The sequence below is a fragment of the Chanodichthys erythropterus genome, chromosome 17, assembly GCF_024489055.1.
Source record: "Chanodichthys erythropterus isolate Z2021 chromosome 17, ASM2448905v1, whole genome shotgun sequence".
Classification (NCBI taxonomy): Eukaryota; Metazoa; Chordata; class Actinopteri; order Cypriniformes; family Xenocyprididae; genus Chanodichthys; species Chanodichthys erythropterus.
Genome location: NC_090237.1, coordinates 30,921,346 through 30,938,957, shown reverse-complemented (window position 1 = coordinate 30,938,957; position 17,612 = coordinate 30,921,346). Strand labels below are relative to the sequence as shown.

The 17,612-nt window shown below is 36.8% G+C and overlaps 2 protein-coding genes across 2 annotated transcripts in view; one reads left to right on the top strand and one right to left on the bottom strand.

Moving 5' to 3' along the window:
* The first annotated feature begins 3,432 nt into the window (after nucleotides 1–3,432).
* lpar5b (lysophosphatidic acid receptor 5b) lies at nucleotides 3,433–7,472 on the top strand. The gene has a single exon (XM_067365350.1). It carries the CDS (start codon nucleotides 4,087–4,089, stop codon nucleotides 5,011–5,013), a length of 927 nt encoding a protein of 308 aa, XP_067221451.1. The 5' UTR covers nucleotides 3,433–4,086; the 3' UTR covers nucleotides 5,014–7,472.
* Nucleotides 7,473–10,787: 3,315 nt separating this feature from the next.
* Nucleotides 10,788–17,612, bottom strand: part of itm2ca (integral membrane protein 2Ca) — an 8,224-nt gene continuing 1,399 nt past the window's right edge. The window contains exons 2-6 of the mRNA XM_067364849.1: nucleotides 15,857–16,000; nucleotides 13,556–13,744; nucleotides 13,172–13,282; nucleotides 12,937–13,087; nucleotides 10,788–11,033 (exon numbers count right to left, since the gene is read on the bottom strand). Coding sequence (XP_067220950.1) covers nucleotides 10,942–11,033; nucleotides 12,937–13,087; nucleotides 13,172–13,282; nucleotides 13,556–13,744; nucleotides 15,857–16,000 — 687 coding nt within the window. The 3' untranslated portion in view covers nucleotides 10,788–10,941. The remainder of the gene's footprint in view (nucleotides 11,034–12,936; nucleotides 13,088–13,171; nucleotides 13,283–13,555; nucleotides 13,745–15,856; nucleotides 16,001–17,612) is intronic.

Genomic DNA, 17,612 nt, shown 5'->3' with positions numbered 1-17,612 from the left:
CTGAAAATGTCACAATACATCAAAGGTCCTGTTTGTAGATTACATTTTGCTTGTGCAAAATATAAAATACTGTTTCAACTGATTTAATCCAAGAGAATATTTTGAAACCTGATTATGAAAACCTGTTTTAGGAATGTTTACCTATTTTCTTGATTTGTTTGGTCCAAGCTCTCATGTTCCTCTTGTCACCAGCAGAGGACGACCTTCTGCTACAATTATTTCCATGTCAGCCAACGATGTTTATAGCTCACTGAACTGAGTTCAGTGACAGTGTTCATGTTTAAAGTAATGATTAACTTTAACGCTACATTCCTACAGAATAAAGTAAAGTTGATGTCAAAGGTTCCTGTTCTAAAGCAGAAGCATTTGATTGAAATGTGCATAGAAATGTGTTATGAGAGAGTAAAGGTTAAATGCAACTGATAAGGAGTGTCTTGTTTTATAGCAGGGAAGTTTGACAAAACACTACATTTGTTGGTTTTTTATTTCAAATCGAGTTTAATGCTGTATCCCTGACTGAATGTGTTTTGTTTTTCTACAAAAGGTGCTCTGATTATTAATAGCATATGACTTCCATCTATTTTATAATTTTAAAATGTTATGCTGCTTTAATGTAGCCGGGTCCTTTTATAAAAGTGTAGCTTGACTCTTATGTATTATTATAAATGATGAGTTTTTAGCTTTAGCTACAGTTCCTCGTGCAGCACTGGAGTGTTCAGAATCTGTACTTCTGTTGTCACCGACTCTCTTTGTCTGTTTGATACTCATGTTATTTATTACAATAAACAGACTTTGTATTAAAATGTGTGTGAACCATCTGAGGCATATTCATTTAGATTCCTTTCTCAAAATTGAGGTTTCCAGGGTGCCTACAAGAGATCATCCTGATCTGTACAATATAAACCTCCAAAACACTTATTTTTAGCTGTGGTAACATGTTAGATGACGCACGGGCACTCAATGCAAAAGTTCAAAAATGTCTTTTTTTTTCTTTTCTTTTTTTTCACCAGTGGTTTTGTTTGAGCACAACACAACCACACTAACATTCATTCTCTTAAAGTTGAAAGGTTGAACTGTTCAGCAAAATCTGTTACAATCACAGAAACATCTGTTAGATTTATTAATGTACTATTTATTAACCATATATTTATGATTATATTTGCAATATTTGCTGTCCAAAACAATCATTTGATATTTGGCAGTAGGAAGTACATACATATAAAGGAGTATGCAGGTAGAAAGTCTATACTTAGTGTGAAACAGAAATTTTACAATTTGCAGGAAGATTTTTCTAACAAATCCTCATAAGCCTTAAAGATAATGGTGAATTTTATGTGTACTTAAAGCTGTAGTCCGTAACTGTTTTTGGTTAAACAAAATCCAAAATCAATTTCTGAATTGTACCAGTAAGTGTTCAAAACAATCTCCTTACATTAGCCCGATTCACAATGGTAAGCCTCTAATAATGTTTTCGAATAAAATTGGTACTGGTGGGTTTCCGCGGGAAATTAGAACCGCTTGTCTTTGCGTCATTAGAGGAAGGAGACCAAGCTAGTAGATGTAGGGGAATTTTACAGTTAAAGACCCAAAAGACCAGATATGATGAATGAAGACCCGGAGTCAGAGTTATAAATAAATTGAAGAAATTTTACTGAAGAATAGTTTGCAGTTTCATCAGCAGAAGCCCACAAGGTGTTCGTAGGCCGCTCTGCGTACATTCACATTTCCACAGCAATTATACTCTAACAGAGTCTACTCATTACCTCAGGTTAACTAACCGATTCTGATTGGCTAAGAAAAATAGACAAAATTCATAATTTTCCATGCATGGACTGATAGTCAGTATTATCCATCAAGATGCTGACGCTCGGACCCTGGATTTAGGCACAGGGTGAGCTGTGAGAGGTACAGACAATATTCATCATTATAGTGTTTGAAGATGAAAAGGAAAATAAATGCTTTAACATATGTTAAAGACGTCACTCAAATAAATTAATATTTAGAAAGATAAATGTTGATTAATAACTTGGTTATAAATCACTCAAAAGATATATATTGAAGCAGCAGTGAATTCCAGAATCCTAAAAATCTAAATTCTATATGTAGAATTCAGAAACACTTGTTATTAGTGACACCGGTGGGCATTAAGTGAACTGCAGCCAGCCTACTGTAACCAGTGTTGGGGGGTAACACATTACAAGTAACTATGATGCACGATTTATTTTTACAATTAAAAAAATAACATTGAAATCGCAATTAGATGATTTGGCTTAGTGTGATTATGAAATCGCAAAGGATGTGTCAATGAAGTATGGATCCAAATGCTAATCCATCTGCAAGCACTGCGAGTTTGAGTCGCTTATAATGTGCATTTGAAAAAGCAACACACGTCAAACATCTTTTCAGATATGAGAAGCATTTATTAACATCTTGTCCAACAAAAGACAACATTTAATAACATGTTTTACTCCAAACTCACTTCATAACGACAGTTGAGCATCCTTCTGTGAGATGTTGTGGCTTCTTACACAGAATAAGGCAGTCGTGTGTTTATTAGTCATGTTTAATCAATCAAAGCGTTTCAATCTTCTGTTTATTCAGCTACAGCAATAGTATGACGTCCATAGGGAATTCCTGGAATGACGTGTGTTATCTACTTCTGCAGCAGGGCATATTTGGAATTTCTGTGCAGGAGCGCCTCTGGCTTCAGAAGCATCACTTCTGAACACAGAGCCGTACAGCTCTGACAAGCTGCGCATGGAATAATCACAGCCTTTGCCAAATCACGTGTGGTTTAATTTGGATTAATCGTGCAGCCCTACAAGTAACGCAAGTTACGTGACAAACAAACAGCCCAGCCTAGATGAGAAAAAGTAACACACAAGAAACGTAACACCTTACTTTCCATAAAAAGTAACTAAGTAACACAATTAGTTACTTAAATAGGGAGTAACGCAATACTGTAATGCATTACTTTTAAAAGTAACTTCCCCAACACTGCACTTAAAGGAACACTCCAGTTTTTTTTGAAAATAAGCTCATTTTCCAACTCCCCTAGAGTTAAACAGTTGAGTTTTACCGTTTTCGAATCCATTCAGCCGATCTCCGGGTCTGGCGGTACCACTTTTAGCATAGCTTAGCATAGTTCATTGAATCTGATTAGACCGTTAGCATCTCGCTCAAAAAAGGACCAAAGCATTTCGATATTTTTCCTGTTTAAAACTTGACTCTTCTGTAGTTACATTGTCTACTAAGACCGGCAGAAAATGAAAAGTTGCCATTTTCTAGGCCGATAGGAACTATACTCTCATTCCAGCGTAATAATCAAGGAACTTTGCTGCCGTACCATGGGTGCAGCAGGCGCAATGATATTATGCGATGTAACTACAGAAGAGTCAAGTTTTAAAAGATTTCTAGGGGAGTTGGAAAATGAGCCTATTTTCAAAAAAATGCGGAGTGTTCCTTTAACATACAAGAGATTATAGGCCTATCAAAAATGGTTGTATTGCCTTAAACATAATTCAAAATGAATGAATATTAATTTTGAAACATTGCAAAACATATTTTGCAACTGTACAGTAGCCTAAAAATAATTACAAATTTTAAGTATTGCAGTGATGAAACAAGGAAAACAATACCGGATGCTATTGCTTCAATGTATTGATCAATGTGCTTATATATAGAATATCCTTCATTCTTTCACTATTTAAAATTTTACTTAAATCCTATAACAGATAATGGAAGGTTCCCATGTGACATCCAACACCACACTCTCACAACATGCCTCAGGTCAAAATGAAGTCAATGAACTGTGTCATTTTGTAAATTTGGAATTGTGGAAATGGAAAAGCCAAGACCTTAAATTTTACTTTAAAAAACAAACCTACCATGAGAAATAGGACAAGCTCAACCGAAGGGGCGGAGAAACCCCCTCACCTTAATCTACATCCTTCCTCTTTAAGTCATTTCATTTGCACGCTGGGTTCCCTCAAAACCACTTTAAAATCCACGCAGAGGTCAATTAAAATCTAAGAGGCCGACTTCGACCCAATCTTTCTGATTTCGAACGCAGATCTCCTCTGAAACATGGATGGGAACTCGTCTAACTCGTGCATATCTGAGGGACTTATTTATTCGGCCCGGTTCCAGGCGTCTGCTGTCGTGTATGGACTGGTTCTGGCTGTGGGTCTGCCCCTCAACACGTTTTCCCTGTGGATCCTGTTGCGCAGTCACGGGCTCAGGTCACCGTGCGCCGTGCTCATGGTGAACCTCGCCGCATCCGACCTGCTCCTCGCGCTCTCCCTGCCGCTGCGCGTCTACTTTTACGCGACTCTCCAGTGGCCGTTTGGAGTGGCCACATGCACCACTGCCATCATGCTGTTTCGGGTCAACATCAGGACAAGCTGTATCTTCATCACTTTAATCAGCTTGGACCGGTTTGTCGCCCTGGTCTTCCCTCTGCGCTCCCGGTCTCTGCGAACCTCCGCGTGCGCCTGCAAGTGCTGCGTGGCTGTGTGGATTCTCGTCACCATCCTTTCCATTCCGGAGATTAGGAATCTCCACACCGCCCTGAAACAGTGTACCTACACACCGTGCTTTGAGTTTCAAGTGCTCGCCAAGGGCTCGAAAACCATAGCAGTCGCACAGGCGACATTTTTATTAATACTTTTGGTGATCAATGTCGTCTCCACGGTCGTGGTCATAGTCGTGCTGAGGAAGCGCCCCAGCGCTGGTGCGGCCAAAGTGAACAACAAAATGAACGTGATACTGATTTTTGCAGTCAACTTGTTGGTGTTTATTTTATTTTTCCTACCGTTCACTTTACAACTCTTGACGATCAAGAAGGAAGACAACGGCAATAGTATACGAGCGCTCATCTGCCTGGCGAGTGTCAACTGCTGTCTGGACCCTCTCATCTACTATTTCTCCTTGGACTCGTTCTGGCAGGACAACGGTAAAAGACAAACGGATGCTGGCACGTATTCTCTCAGCAGGTCGATGGAAAGGTCTTAATTAGCTGAAAATATTAAGGATAAACAGTAGAGATACTAGCACGAGCCTCGGAGCCCCAAACACGACATGGCGATGGGGAAAAAATAGGAGTTGAGGGGAAAATATATTTCAGTGCTTTAGCGTTCCCTCTAAAAACTTGCAAATGTATTGTGTTGCTCCGTGAAAATTTGCGTTCGCTCGCAAAAGCACTGACATATAGTTTTTATTTCCATCGCAAAGTTTGGCCTCGTGAGAAAACAAATCGGTGGCCTCAGAACTTGGGTAAGATAGAAAGTATAAATATGGGTGTTAAAAAAGTATCTAACACCTTTGTGGGTGTCAAACATTAGTGTTGCGATTAATCATCACTGTGTTAGACTTTCAGAACACATGTGTGAACTTCACAACTCATTTCATATATCAAACCATCATGAGAGGGTCAAACTGCATTAAAAAAGTTGGTTGGATATTTAGTTTAAATCTCATTTAGATGCCCAAATACCTCAAAATAAGTGCTTTAAATATGCTATTGGATCTGTTTGGTTAGAATATCATACTGTGATTATTCTATATTGCCTAATAGTATTTAATTGCATTATATTTATGGCTTTTTGCAATGTACTGCAATTTTAATCTTTTCTGGTGTGGAGCCTCATACTTAGCAGTATAACATATATGTGGCTTTCAGAATATCTTCAACAGAGAAAAGTTATATTTTTTGTGGTAAAACATGTTTTTTAATTTTATACTTATTTTTATAATGATGACTTGTGAACCATATTGAAACTATGCTTTTTTCCACTTCCTGTGGTAAAAAGATGCGACAATTCTGTTTCAATGCAACCTCAGCTTAAAAGCTAAATATTTGGGCCGACAAACACTTTAGAGGAACTTTTGTGTGCATCTGTTGGCTTATCCGTCACAACCACAAAAATGTAAATTTCGTCTGGGTTCCACCTAAATTTAGTAGGTACTATGAAGTCACCAGGGGATGCAGATGATCAGACTCAAACTTTAAACTCTGCTTAATGATAATGATAATAGGAATAGTTACTTACGGTTTCAATGGTTAATGTCATAAAACCTGCCATAATGTCTGATCTTAAATATGATACACTTCTGCTTGTGTTGTATATTTGATATGTGATTTTAAAGAACTTCTTAAATTTGTTTATGTCTGTAATAATTATGTGAATAGTTTTTTTGTTTGTCATCTAAGAAGTCTTAAAATTGATGTCTTTACCACAGGGATTTTGTGTTTACGTGTATACAGTTATTTTTAAAAAATTTTGTCTAACAGTTGACTAACAGTGTGTCTAACAGTTGACTAACAGTGTGTCTAACAAAATGTGTCCAACAGTTGACTAACAGTGTGTCTAACAAAATGTGTCTAACAGTTGACTAACAGTGTGTCTAACAAAATGTGTCCAACAGTTGACTTGAAAGTGTCATATTTTCAGGTTGAGTCATGTTTCCTCTTTTTCTCCATTTGTGCCAAAAAACTAGACTATACAGTATAGCTTTCAATATGCCTGTGAATTAAACAGCAGTAGTGAATATTGTAAACAATTTTAACCTTAGATGGACTGATGCAAAATAGTGTTTTTGTTGTCTTATAGCTGCCACAAACCTAACAATCTTACATAATCCTAATAAACCCATTTGGTGAAAGTCTTGAGCATTATTTTTGTTCTGTAAACTGTGTTTAGATTTTGTAAACTAACACTGCTGATGCATAAAGCTGCAGGATTGGTCACTATGCCGTGTTTGGAAGTGGTCCTCTGCTCTTGGTGGCATATTTCATCAGCTATAAAATAACTTCAAAGAATCATTACATGCTTGGAAATGGTTAAAGGCTGGAAACTGAGAACTTTTTTTTTGTCAGTAATATTTAGTTTTCACACATTAGCCCTGCAGTGTTTAAAAAAAAAAAACTGCATGTATTTTGCAGAAGAACATTGTTTTGATTGTGCTTCGGCTCTGCTTGACTGTGCAGATGAATATGGCTATCCTACTGCTTATAAAACATTTACTACTTAAGAGATTTCCAGTTTAGATGGAAAGGATCTCAGGCTGACTAGACATTACTGTAGCTTTACCCATTAATAGACACAGTATTTCCTTAAAAATAAATTCCAGCACAGCTCTACAACAACCATAATTAAATTATCCTTCACAATAGATTATGCTTTACAATGAACTCTGTTAGAGAGCTACATATGACAATTTATCTGTTCAGTAAAATAACTTTACTTTACTTTTACAACATTTCAAATCCCGCAGTTCTCGCTATCTCTGAAAAGCCAAGCTTATGTTGGTTCTTGTTTTATTACGAGATCTGTTGCATTCTCTTTTTGCAGCAGACTCTCTGTGTTTTTTTAAATAGGTGATTCCCTACAGGTTTGAGATACTGACTCATTTTTTACATTTTGTTAATTTTGAACAAAAAGTAACAAAAAACAGTCCAATTTGTTAAATCATTTTCCTGTGTGCTAGTTCATTTTAATAAACCAGTTGATCCAATTCACAAATCAAACTGAATGATTTGTTCTCAAAGTGAACTGAATAAAGTTCTAGAATCTAGAATAAGCTCACTGACTCATTTTTCCAGTTAACAGTGAATAATAATAACTTAAAATTTAAGTTTGATCTTCCCACTAATATATCACATGACTTTAAAAAATGTAGGCCATCATATTAACTGTTTCTATGGTGCTTTTTTTCATTTTTTGGAGATTAGCAGCTAATATTAAATGGTTAATATTAACTATATTTGCATTCTTGTTTCACAGAAAGAAAGTTTGTTTTTGATTAAACTATTCATGAGTTTTCAGAGTATTATTATTCACTACATATGACTCACATTTAAAGAGTTAGTTCACCCAAAAATGAAAATTCTGTCACTAATTACTCACCCTCATGTCATTCCACACCTGTAAGACCTTCATTCATCTTCAGAACACAAATTAAGATATTTCCGATGAAATCCAAGAGCTTTCTGACTCCTCCATAGACTGCAATTTAATTACCACTTTCAAGGCCCAGATAGGTTAAAATAGTCACTACAGTGGTTCAAACCTAAGATTTTGTGCGCAGAAATAAAACAAAAATAAATTTATTCAACCGTTTCCTCTCTTCCATGTCAGTCTCCTTCGGTGTTTATGTTGTAAACACAGTCCAGTCAAAATGCTGACTCATTACCATATAACATTTTCTGTCTATGAAGGGGTCAGATACTTCTCGGATTTCATCTTAATTTGTGTTCCGAAGATTAAACCGAAGGTCTTACGGGTGTGGAACGACATGAGGTTGAGTAATTAATGTCAGATATTTCATTTTTTGGTGAACTAACTCTTTAAACAATCTTACAGTCCTACTTGTAACCTCTGACTGAACCAAAATATGAAGGATGGGCATACAATAGATGACAGATGAACTTTTGAGAGGAAGTTTGAACAAGATCAAGAAGATCACATGAAGTTACAAGATAATTTCGAAGGCGTGCACGAGAATAATGGTTCACAATAGCAGAAAGCTATCACACATATTTCATTTCCTCTTTCTTACAATTGTTCAAAGTTTCCCTGCTGATTTCACATCAAAATGGTCTACATACTATGTATTCTACATGCTGTTTGCGACCGAGATATCTTTATAGAGGATATGAAACAAGCAGTTATGCAACACAAACTGCAATTTTTGTAACTGTGAACACATAAAAACCCAGTGCGAGCTTATACTGTCAATGTTTTGTACCAGAAAGTACAAAAAAGATGCTCAGTGACTTGGGTAGGTTTATTGGTTTATTTACATGTTTGCTTCACCCAACTAAACCAGTTTTTTTTTTACTTCAACACAAACACATAAACACGAAGAGCTTCATAGATTGTATACATTAGTCCAGGGCATGAATCTGGCCTAAGGCTTCACTCATATGATAAGAAAATACTCAAACAATGCACGTGTTCTCTTCAAAGCATGCAGAGAGAAAGAAGAAACGAGGAAGTGGCGGAGTAAGCGTGTTTTTGAAGCACTAAAGTGGCATACAGTGAGTACTGGATATTGAGATACGCAGTAAACAAACACATGTAATAAATGTAATGATGGCTGTGATTTTTCATCAGACGCTTTAACTGGCACTAGGATCAGTTAGGATATCCATGAGTAGCGATGCACCGAAAGAAAAGTACTCATGGGCTCTGCGCAAGCACTTGAAAACTTGCGTTGTAATAATGTGCCTTTGACCAAGATGGCGATCGATAGTTTTAAATTTACTGTACAACTAGAAAATGTACAGTCATTTTTACCACAAAATGCTTTGATAGACATCAGTGAGTTTGTTGTGCTTATCAATTGTATACAGAAAGCTGTAAATGAGGCATATTTTCCATTTACATATGCTCTTACATCATTTACACTGAACAAAAATTAGTTTCTAGTGTCTAGTAACAAATATCTGAACATTCCTAAATCAAGATATATTTACTTAAGAAGCAAAATGACTAAGATATTAAGTCTTGCTTTCTGAAAAAAATATCAAAATGAAGCAAGTTTGTTTGAAATAAGAAAAAAAAAAATCTGTTAATGGGGTCAGAAAAAAAGTTAATTTTAAAAGGAAAACATTATTATTCTTACCCCAATCATGGATATTCTTTCTTGTTTTATTCATTAACTTGATTATTTTTTTCAGAAAATAAAACTTCATATTCTCAAGAAAATGTATTGATTTCTTAGATATTTATGATAAAAAACAAGACAAAAATGCTAAGTAAGAAAATCATTTTGCGGTGCACATTAAGCTACATTAATTGAACTGAGTTCAAGGACCGAATGTTGGATTAATGCTTTCTGTTAACATTTTTGCCCAGTTTTCTCATCATTTTATGGCATTTTGGCCAACATTTCGATGCATCTCTAGCCATGACTGAGCAGAATAGATCTAAAAACACACAAATATATAAGAGAGCAAAGAGCAGTTTGATGGAGCACAAACAGCCAGTCACACGCAGGTACAAGCATGCAGGCATTGTGCAGCTTAATGCCCATGTAATCTTCTCATTTTAAGACTTCAGATGCTACTGTTACATTTTTAAATGCATCAATTTGAAAATGCTTATTATTGCAAATATGCAGACTGTTCAGACAGGAACATTTGTAATGAATTACTAAAGAGAAGTACAAAAAGAGAGAGCGAAATGGGATTTAAAGGGATAGTTCACCCAAAAATGAAAATTTGATGTTTATCTGCTTACCCCCAGCGCATCCAAGATGTAGATGTCTTTGTTTCTTCAGTAGAACACAAATGATGATTTTTAACTCCAACCGTTGCCGTCTGTCAGTGGTATAATGCAAGTCAGCGGGAACTTGGACTATAAGAGTAAATAAAACACGACAGACAAATCCAAATTAAACCCTGCGGCTCGTGACGACACATTGATGTCCTAAGACACGAAACGATCGGTTTGTGCGAGAAACCGAACAGTATTTATATATTTTTTTACCTCTAATACACAACTATGTCCAACGGCATTCATCACTCCATTCGTGAGGTCTGATCGCGCTCTGACAACGGCAGTGATGCCTCGCGCTTATACTTCAATGAGCGCGACAATGTGTTGTCACGAGTCGCAGGGTTTAATTTGGATTTGTCTGTCGTGTTTAATTTCATCTTATAGTCCAAGTTCCTGCTGACTTGCATTATACGGCTGACAGACGGCAGCGGTTGCAGTTAAAAATCATCATTTGTGTTCTACTGAAGAAACAAAGACACCTACATCTTGGATGTGCTGGGGGTAAGCAGATAAACAACAAATTTTCATTTCTGGGTGAACTATCCCTTTAAAGACATGAGGGAGCAGAGGTAAAGAGTGTAATTTTCAAAGGGGTGTGGCTACCGAGAACAACGCATGTGATCTCATCAGAAATGGGCGGGGCAATGAGACAATCAGCCTATGGAGTCTCACAAATCACTGTCTCCACCACGAACGTGTTCTCAAAGTGGCGGATTCGGTGACAGTTCTGCGCATCACGCTTGGTGATACCTAAAGGGAAAAATATGAAAATATTGTAAATAAACAAAAAATACTAAGAATTACTTGAATTAAGAAATATTTGACATACACTATTATTTATTTAGCGTACGGATTAGTATCCCACCTAACAAAAATATGTTCTAAGAACATTTTGCTAATGTTCCTGTTAAGTTATGTAAACGTTATTAGGGGTTCAAGCGCGTAGCGGTGAAACCGCGAAGGATCGAGTATTGCGTGATTTTTCGTGCACCCCTGCGACATTCGTACCACATGGTAGAACTCCTCATTCTGACCAACTTTGTCTCTAGGACCGCCGCTCTAGATTATTTCAAAAACCAACTTTGGCGAACTAGTCCTAGGTTTTTAGCTCAACCTCGCTAACTGTTAAAAAGCTTTATAAACCATACATTTCCTATGGTAAATTGCCTGTATTGGCTATAAATGGTCTTTTATATCTATGATCTAAGTGGTTACATGCTTGCAAAATAAAATATAATACCTTTTACGCATGTGTTTAAAGCCCTTAAAGCACTTGAACCCCGATAACTGCTGCTCGCAGCTATATTTTCTGAATGTCTCTGAATGTTCTTAGTGTCCAGTTTTTCATTTTTTTTTTTTTTTTTGGTTATGCAAATGTTGAGGGAACATTTTGCAAATTTTATGGGAATGTTAATTTTGAATATTCTCTAAATGTTTTGAAAATGTTGGATGACCATATCATAAAAAAATGAAATAATGTTTATGTGCTAATGTTTGGAGAACATTATTAAAGACCAGATAACTCTGACCGAACGTTCTATTAATGTTTATAACTTTGAGAGAACCATGGCGACATTCCCTGTTAGCTGGGATACTGTGTACAAGAACTGTATAATACATTATATAAGCACGTAAAATCCAAAATATGGGTTCCAGAAGTATATAACAATAGGAACTATCAATTGAATATTAATGGATCATAATTGCTTGATCCGTTCCAACGCAGGTGGCCTGCTTCCATGAAATCATCCCAGTTTCCCCAAAGTTTGTGGTTGTCATAGATATTATCATATTATATTCTCACAAAAAAGAATTGGATCTTCGGGAACCATGGAGAAATAGATTGCTTAATAGAGGAAGCCATACCGTGGGTGTTACTTAATTGTTCCGCTAATCAGCTGCAATGAGCTATTAAGCTGGATGTCAATCAGATTTGCATGGCAGCTGTGAAGCCACACTGGAGCACAGTTTCCTCCCACCAAGAAGATTATGCCGTAAGTTGGCAATGCCAAATTGGACTCGTAGCTCAGTACTGGCAAATTCATCATTGAGATGAAAGATTTATACCTATTTATACCTCAGTTTTAACAAAGAAGATTTATTGAACTAATTCAATTATAATTAACATTTTCTTATCTCAGCTAATGCTGTAAACTATATGCAGGGAGTGCTTTCTTGCACATATTAAAGATTACAATTAACAACAGAGCCTAAACTATTAAATCATTAAGACATTACTAACAAGTAAAGTAAATATAATAAACATATAAGCTTATATAGTGCATATATTTAGTGAAATGAACTTCCCTCTAGAGTTGAACTAACATGCTGTTGACACTATGTGACTTGCCTGAGGTAAATGTAATGCTATGTGAAATATTATTCTCAAGCTGTTTTGTTGATGATTTTCTGTGGTTGAAACAATGATTGAGAGATTACACGTAAACATATCTATGCATAGATGCATCATCTGTCCTTCTGCTTCTGTGCTTTTTCCTGTTGTGGTGGTTAGCAAACAGCATTGCATTACCACACGCGACCCCTTCTGGATTGAAGTGTGACCTTCGTACCATGATGGTTTGGGACAAATACATGTACCATTACACCCCTACTATTAACACTTAAGAAAAAAGACAAAAAATTGTCAACTTACGGCGACGCGAGGTGCGGCGACGGAGCCTGTACGTATCTTTACCGTTACACAGACGGTAAATAAAGCGGCCCAGCTGATGCATATTATTAACACGTCCAGTCACGACCATCTCTTCCTGGACAATGTATGTCTGGGGGAGGTAAGTCCCCTTCTACAAAGAGATAGAAAGGCAACATCATCAAGTAGATATAATTCACATTTCAAAACTGCCATTATACACAAACAATACAAGTACCTTGACGTTGATGAGCAGTTCCCAGAGGTTACGTGGTGGCATTACTACACTGGTATTGAGCTCAATGACATAACACTTGTCTAAGGCAATGTCATGGTAGGCCGTCAGACCCTAAAAACCCAAACACATTTGCATAATTCAGATAAAAGTCACGTCAATCACCTTTATTTCTATAGCACTTTATACAATACATATTGTTTCAATGCAGCTTTACAGTGATAACAGTAAAATGATTCAATGATGCAAACAGAGTTCAATTCTACTCTAAAGCAGCTCTAAAAAGACAACAGTAAATGAAACATGCTCTGTAAATGCCAGTGTGCATAATGGAAACTAAGCCATGTGTAACTGTGAAAATTTATGAGGTGTTTTCAAATGCGTTACCCTGTGGAAATCATGAATGATGTCAGCAGGGTCTGTGTTGCTGAAGTCGGGCACTGGCACGCTGATTTGCTCATAGTTTTCCTTCAGGTAGATCCCCACGTTCTCCTCCAGCTCTTGAGAGCCTCGCAGTGGAGCAGCCACCGAGTCCTCATACACAACACGGCAGTGGAACCGACTCTGATCCGGAACCTGAATCGCCATCATATAAAATACATGATTTAAAATTCTATTTTATATCTTTTAACACAAGATCAGAAGATAACAATAATATTTCTATAAATATTTCTATCAAATAGGACTAGGAAAAAACTGAGATTTTATATTATCCTAACTGCGATCTTGATCCCTTAAATCCATAAATTGATCTTTACTATGCACCACTTTTACAGGGTAAGGCAAGTTACGTAATCAGATTACTTTTTTCAAGTAACTAGTAAAGTAACGCACTACTTTTAAATTTACAACAAAATATCTGAGCTACCTTTTCAAACAAGTAATGTAAATTACCGTTTTCCAATTTATTGACTGACAGCTCTTCTGTCCCCATTTCGAGAAAAATCAGGATTAAGTGCAGAAGTGTTGTGTGCGCTGTGTGAACATGATGGTTATTCTAGACTAGCTAGACTAAATAGGAGCATACATTTATTAATTTACTTCTTCTCCTATGTCCTACTCTTCAGCACAGCTGAAAGGCTTCTTCGTTTGAGCTGCGCCCTCTACTGTACAGGTGTTAATTTGCATTTCATTCAGCCTGAGGCTTATTCATTTCACTTTTGGTGTGAAACGGCCTTTACATTTGCCAAAAATAGAAGTTTTTTCTTTGTTATTAAAACAAACAACAGCCCAGCCCAGATGAGAAAAAGTAACGTAACACATTACTTTCCATAAAAAGTAACTATGTAACACAATAAGTTACTTTTTTAGGGGGTAACGCAATACTGTAATGCATTACTTTTAAAAGTAACATTCCCCAACAGCTGTATGTATCACTCCACATTAGGGCTGGGCGATATATCGAATGCTTTTGTCACGCACATTTCGTCAGTAAAGCCGGTTCCCTGATTACCGCTAAATCGCCATCACCTGCTTTCAAATGGAGCGGCATTTAATAGACAGAGCCGTAGTTCACTGACAAGCCACGCAATATCGCGTTCAATATCGACGGCGATTCATATCAATATTGAACGTGATATTGCGTAGCTTGCGTAGTATAGCTCGATATATCGCCCAGCCCTACTCCACATACCAGTTTGTTCATTCCAGTAATCTTTCTACAGGTTATATCGACATCATTACACCAGTAGGTGGCAACAAACTGTATTTTATGTGATTATTAGAGAGCAGACGAATCCGTATGCTTTTGAAACGCTCCCGCGGTACTTTGCTCAAATGATTCACAATACGGATGTATTAAAGCAGCGAATCAGAAGGTTGTGTACGAAATCGCCCTGTACTCTTTTAAATATGGAATTATTTGAGGGTATAGCCATTTGTAGTGGAGTCCGAAATCATAGTGGATGTTGTTGAGCGCACTCATTCAATCCCACAACGCACCGCAATAACAAGTGTACAACCGATGTATGCTCAACAACTAGAGAACACCCATAATGCACTGTGACAGTCGCGCGTCGAACAAATTCTTGCGTCTGACCTGAAGATGGCGCCCGTAGCTGAATCATCCATCCATTTTTCAAACCTCTGGTCCAATGTGGGTGCAGCATAATATCATACAGGTATAAATTAATTTTTAATTGATTATTACATTGTTTAATTAATGTTTATACACAGTTTCCATTACAGAATCTTTTTATTACTACTGGATCTGTCAGTTTTCTAAGTTTCAAATGATTATTAAACAGTAAGCACAAAGCGGCAGCTCTTCCGGTGCACTCAGTGTTCAAACTCGTTTTCATTCACTTCCTCAAGTGAACTATATTATTGAAGTAATGCAGGGAATAGTGAATGAGGGTATAGGGGTCGATTTCGGACACACCCAAGGTTTGTTGGACTTGAATCGCCAGTGAACAGATTGGCGTATGACATTAAAGTAACGCAAGAGCCATTAGAGATCAGATGGATCCGTATGCTTTTGAAACGCTCTCGCGGTACTTTGATGTCATACACCGATTGGTCTGCACAGCGCCTCTTCAAGTTGAACACCCCTAATAACACCAGAACATAATGCATAAACTCTGGCTGAGACAAAAATAAAAAAAAAAATTGGCACTACTCGAAGCTTACTTCCGCTTATTTAATTATATAACAATTATTTTGAGTTTATGCCACTCAGTTGTGTGTTACCTGAGGAATGATGTAGTAACGGTAGATATATATTGACGCATATAGCAAACTGCAGGTGAAGGCAATCAGTGCAGCCGTCAGACAGCAAAGTGCACTCAGAGAAGAGCGCTTCCGTCCGACAGGCAAGACCAGCTCCTCTTCCACCTACAAATACACAAACATTCTGTTTATATTTCCCTTAAATAAAGCATTTTATAATCACTACACCCTAAAGAAAAGTTCTTTTCATCATGACTTCCTCCCACAGGTCTCCACAAAGTAGATCATTTGAGGTTGTAGCCTGCTCTCTTTGCAGGGACATCCGCTCCTCAAACCCGATCACACACTGCAGTAATGAATTCATCATGTCCTCAAAATACTGTGCCACTTTCGTTACGATCGCCCACACACTGGGAGACATGCTACAGTCGGCACTACGTTCACTTGTGTCATGTGCAGACAAGAATGGATTAATCATTGCTCTCGTACTACGGTAGGAAATTATTAGATGTGAGATGCTGATAGGCAATGACTAATAACGCCCCCAGTCTTGCAACTCAACTGCCAACCGCATGGCACATGGCCTGAGCTGGCCTCATTCTTACTTACACACACACATCAAGATAGAGACTTCCTTTTGACTAATAGGCCTGTTGGTTTTATATTGAGATAATGCGACTTAAAATATTTGAAATACACCAACACAACACATACAGACACTTTTTTTTTTTTTGTAAAAAAACAACATTATATTAAAGTGAAGTTTGTGTTTTTTTCTCAATATGGCAATAAAGTCTACTAACTGCAGTATCTCTGGATATTGCCCAGCTAACAAAAATATGCTCAAAGAATGTTTTGACAATGTTCCCATTAAGTTATGAAACTATTATTCAGGGATGCAAACAGGTAAGGGGATAAAAGGTAAGAACATTGTTCATTCTCTGGATGATTAAAACGTAGATTTTTTTCAAATATTTTGAATACATATTTTTTGGTTATTTGATTGTTAGAGATAACAAAGGGAAAGTTCCATCTTATTTTGCAAACATTATGAGAACATTATTTAAATGTTCTCTGAAAGTTCTGAAACAATGTAGCAAATATTAATATTTAAAAAAAAACATTAGACGGACATCCAAATAAAACATTCCAGAAAAAAACGCTGTGTATAAACAATACATAAAAATATGTTTGAGAACGTTATTAAATTAACATTATGTTAACGTTATTGGAACATTATCAAACGTTCCCTGTTTCATGAATACTGAATATTCATATTTGACATGAATTTTGCATATTACATAGTAGGGAAGTATCTGACAAAGGGCTCATAAATTACATACTTCATCTTTAAGTTGTTTTCATCATGGGGAGTTGATTTGGCCCATAAAGCCAGCAAACACATACACGCACCCCTTTTAGTAAAGGAACGATATTAAAGAGCTAAAGCTCTCCAAAGTCCTTTCTCCTCACCGTAGCCATCTGCCATTTTGTCTCTGTTGGATTTGTGTGTATGTGTGTGTGTGTGTGTGTTGCATAGACACAAAAACCTGTGCTGCACTATGTCAAATTTCATCCACTGTCATTATAAGCTCTTAAGAATAAAGGCCTTAACCTCTGACAATAACAACACATACATCACAGTTAATATCTTATAAAATGCAGGGCAAGATGTTTTAAGCTCAAGATGTTTACCCCATCACTTTATTAAATGATTAAAGAAGAGCAATTTGATGAAAACATCACAATAATGGAGGATATAAAGTGCACATTTTAT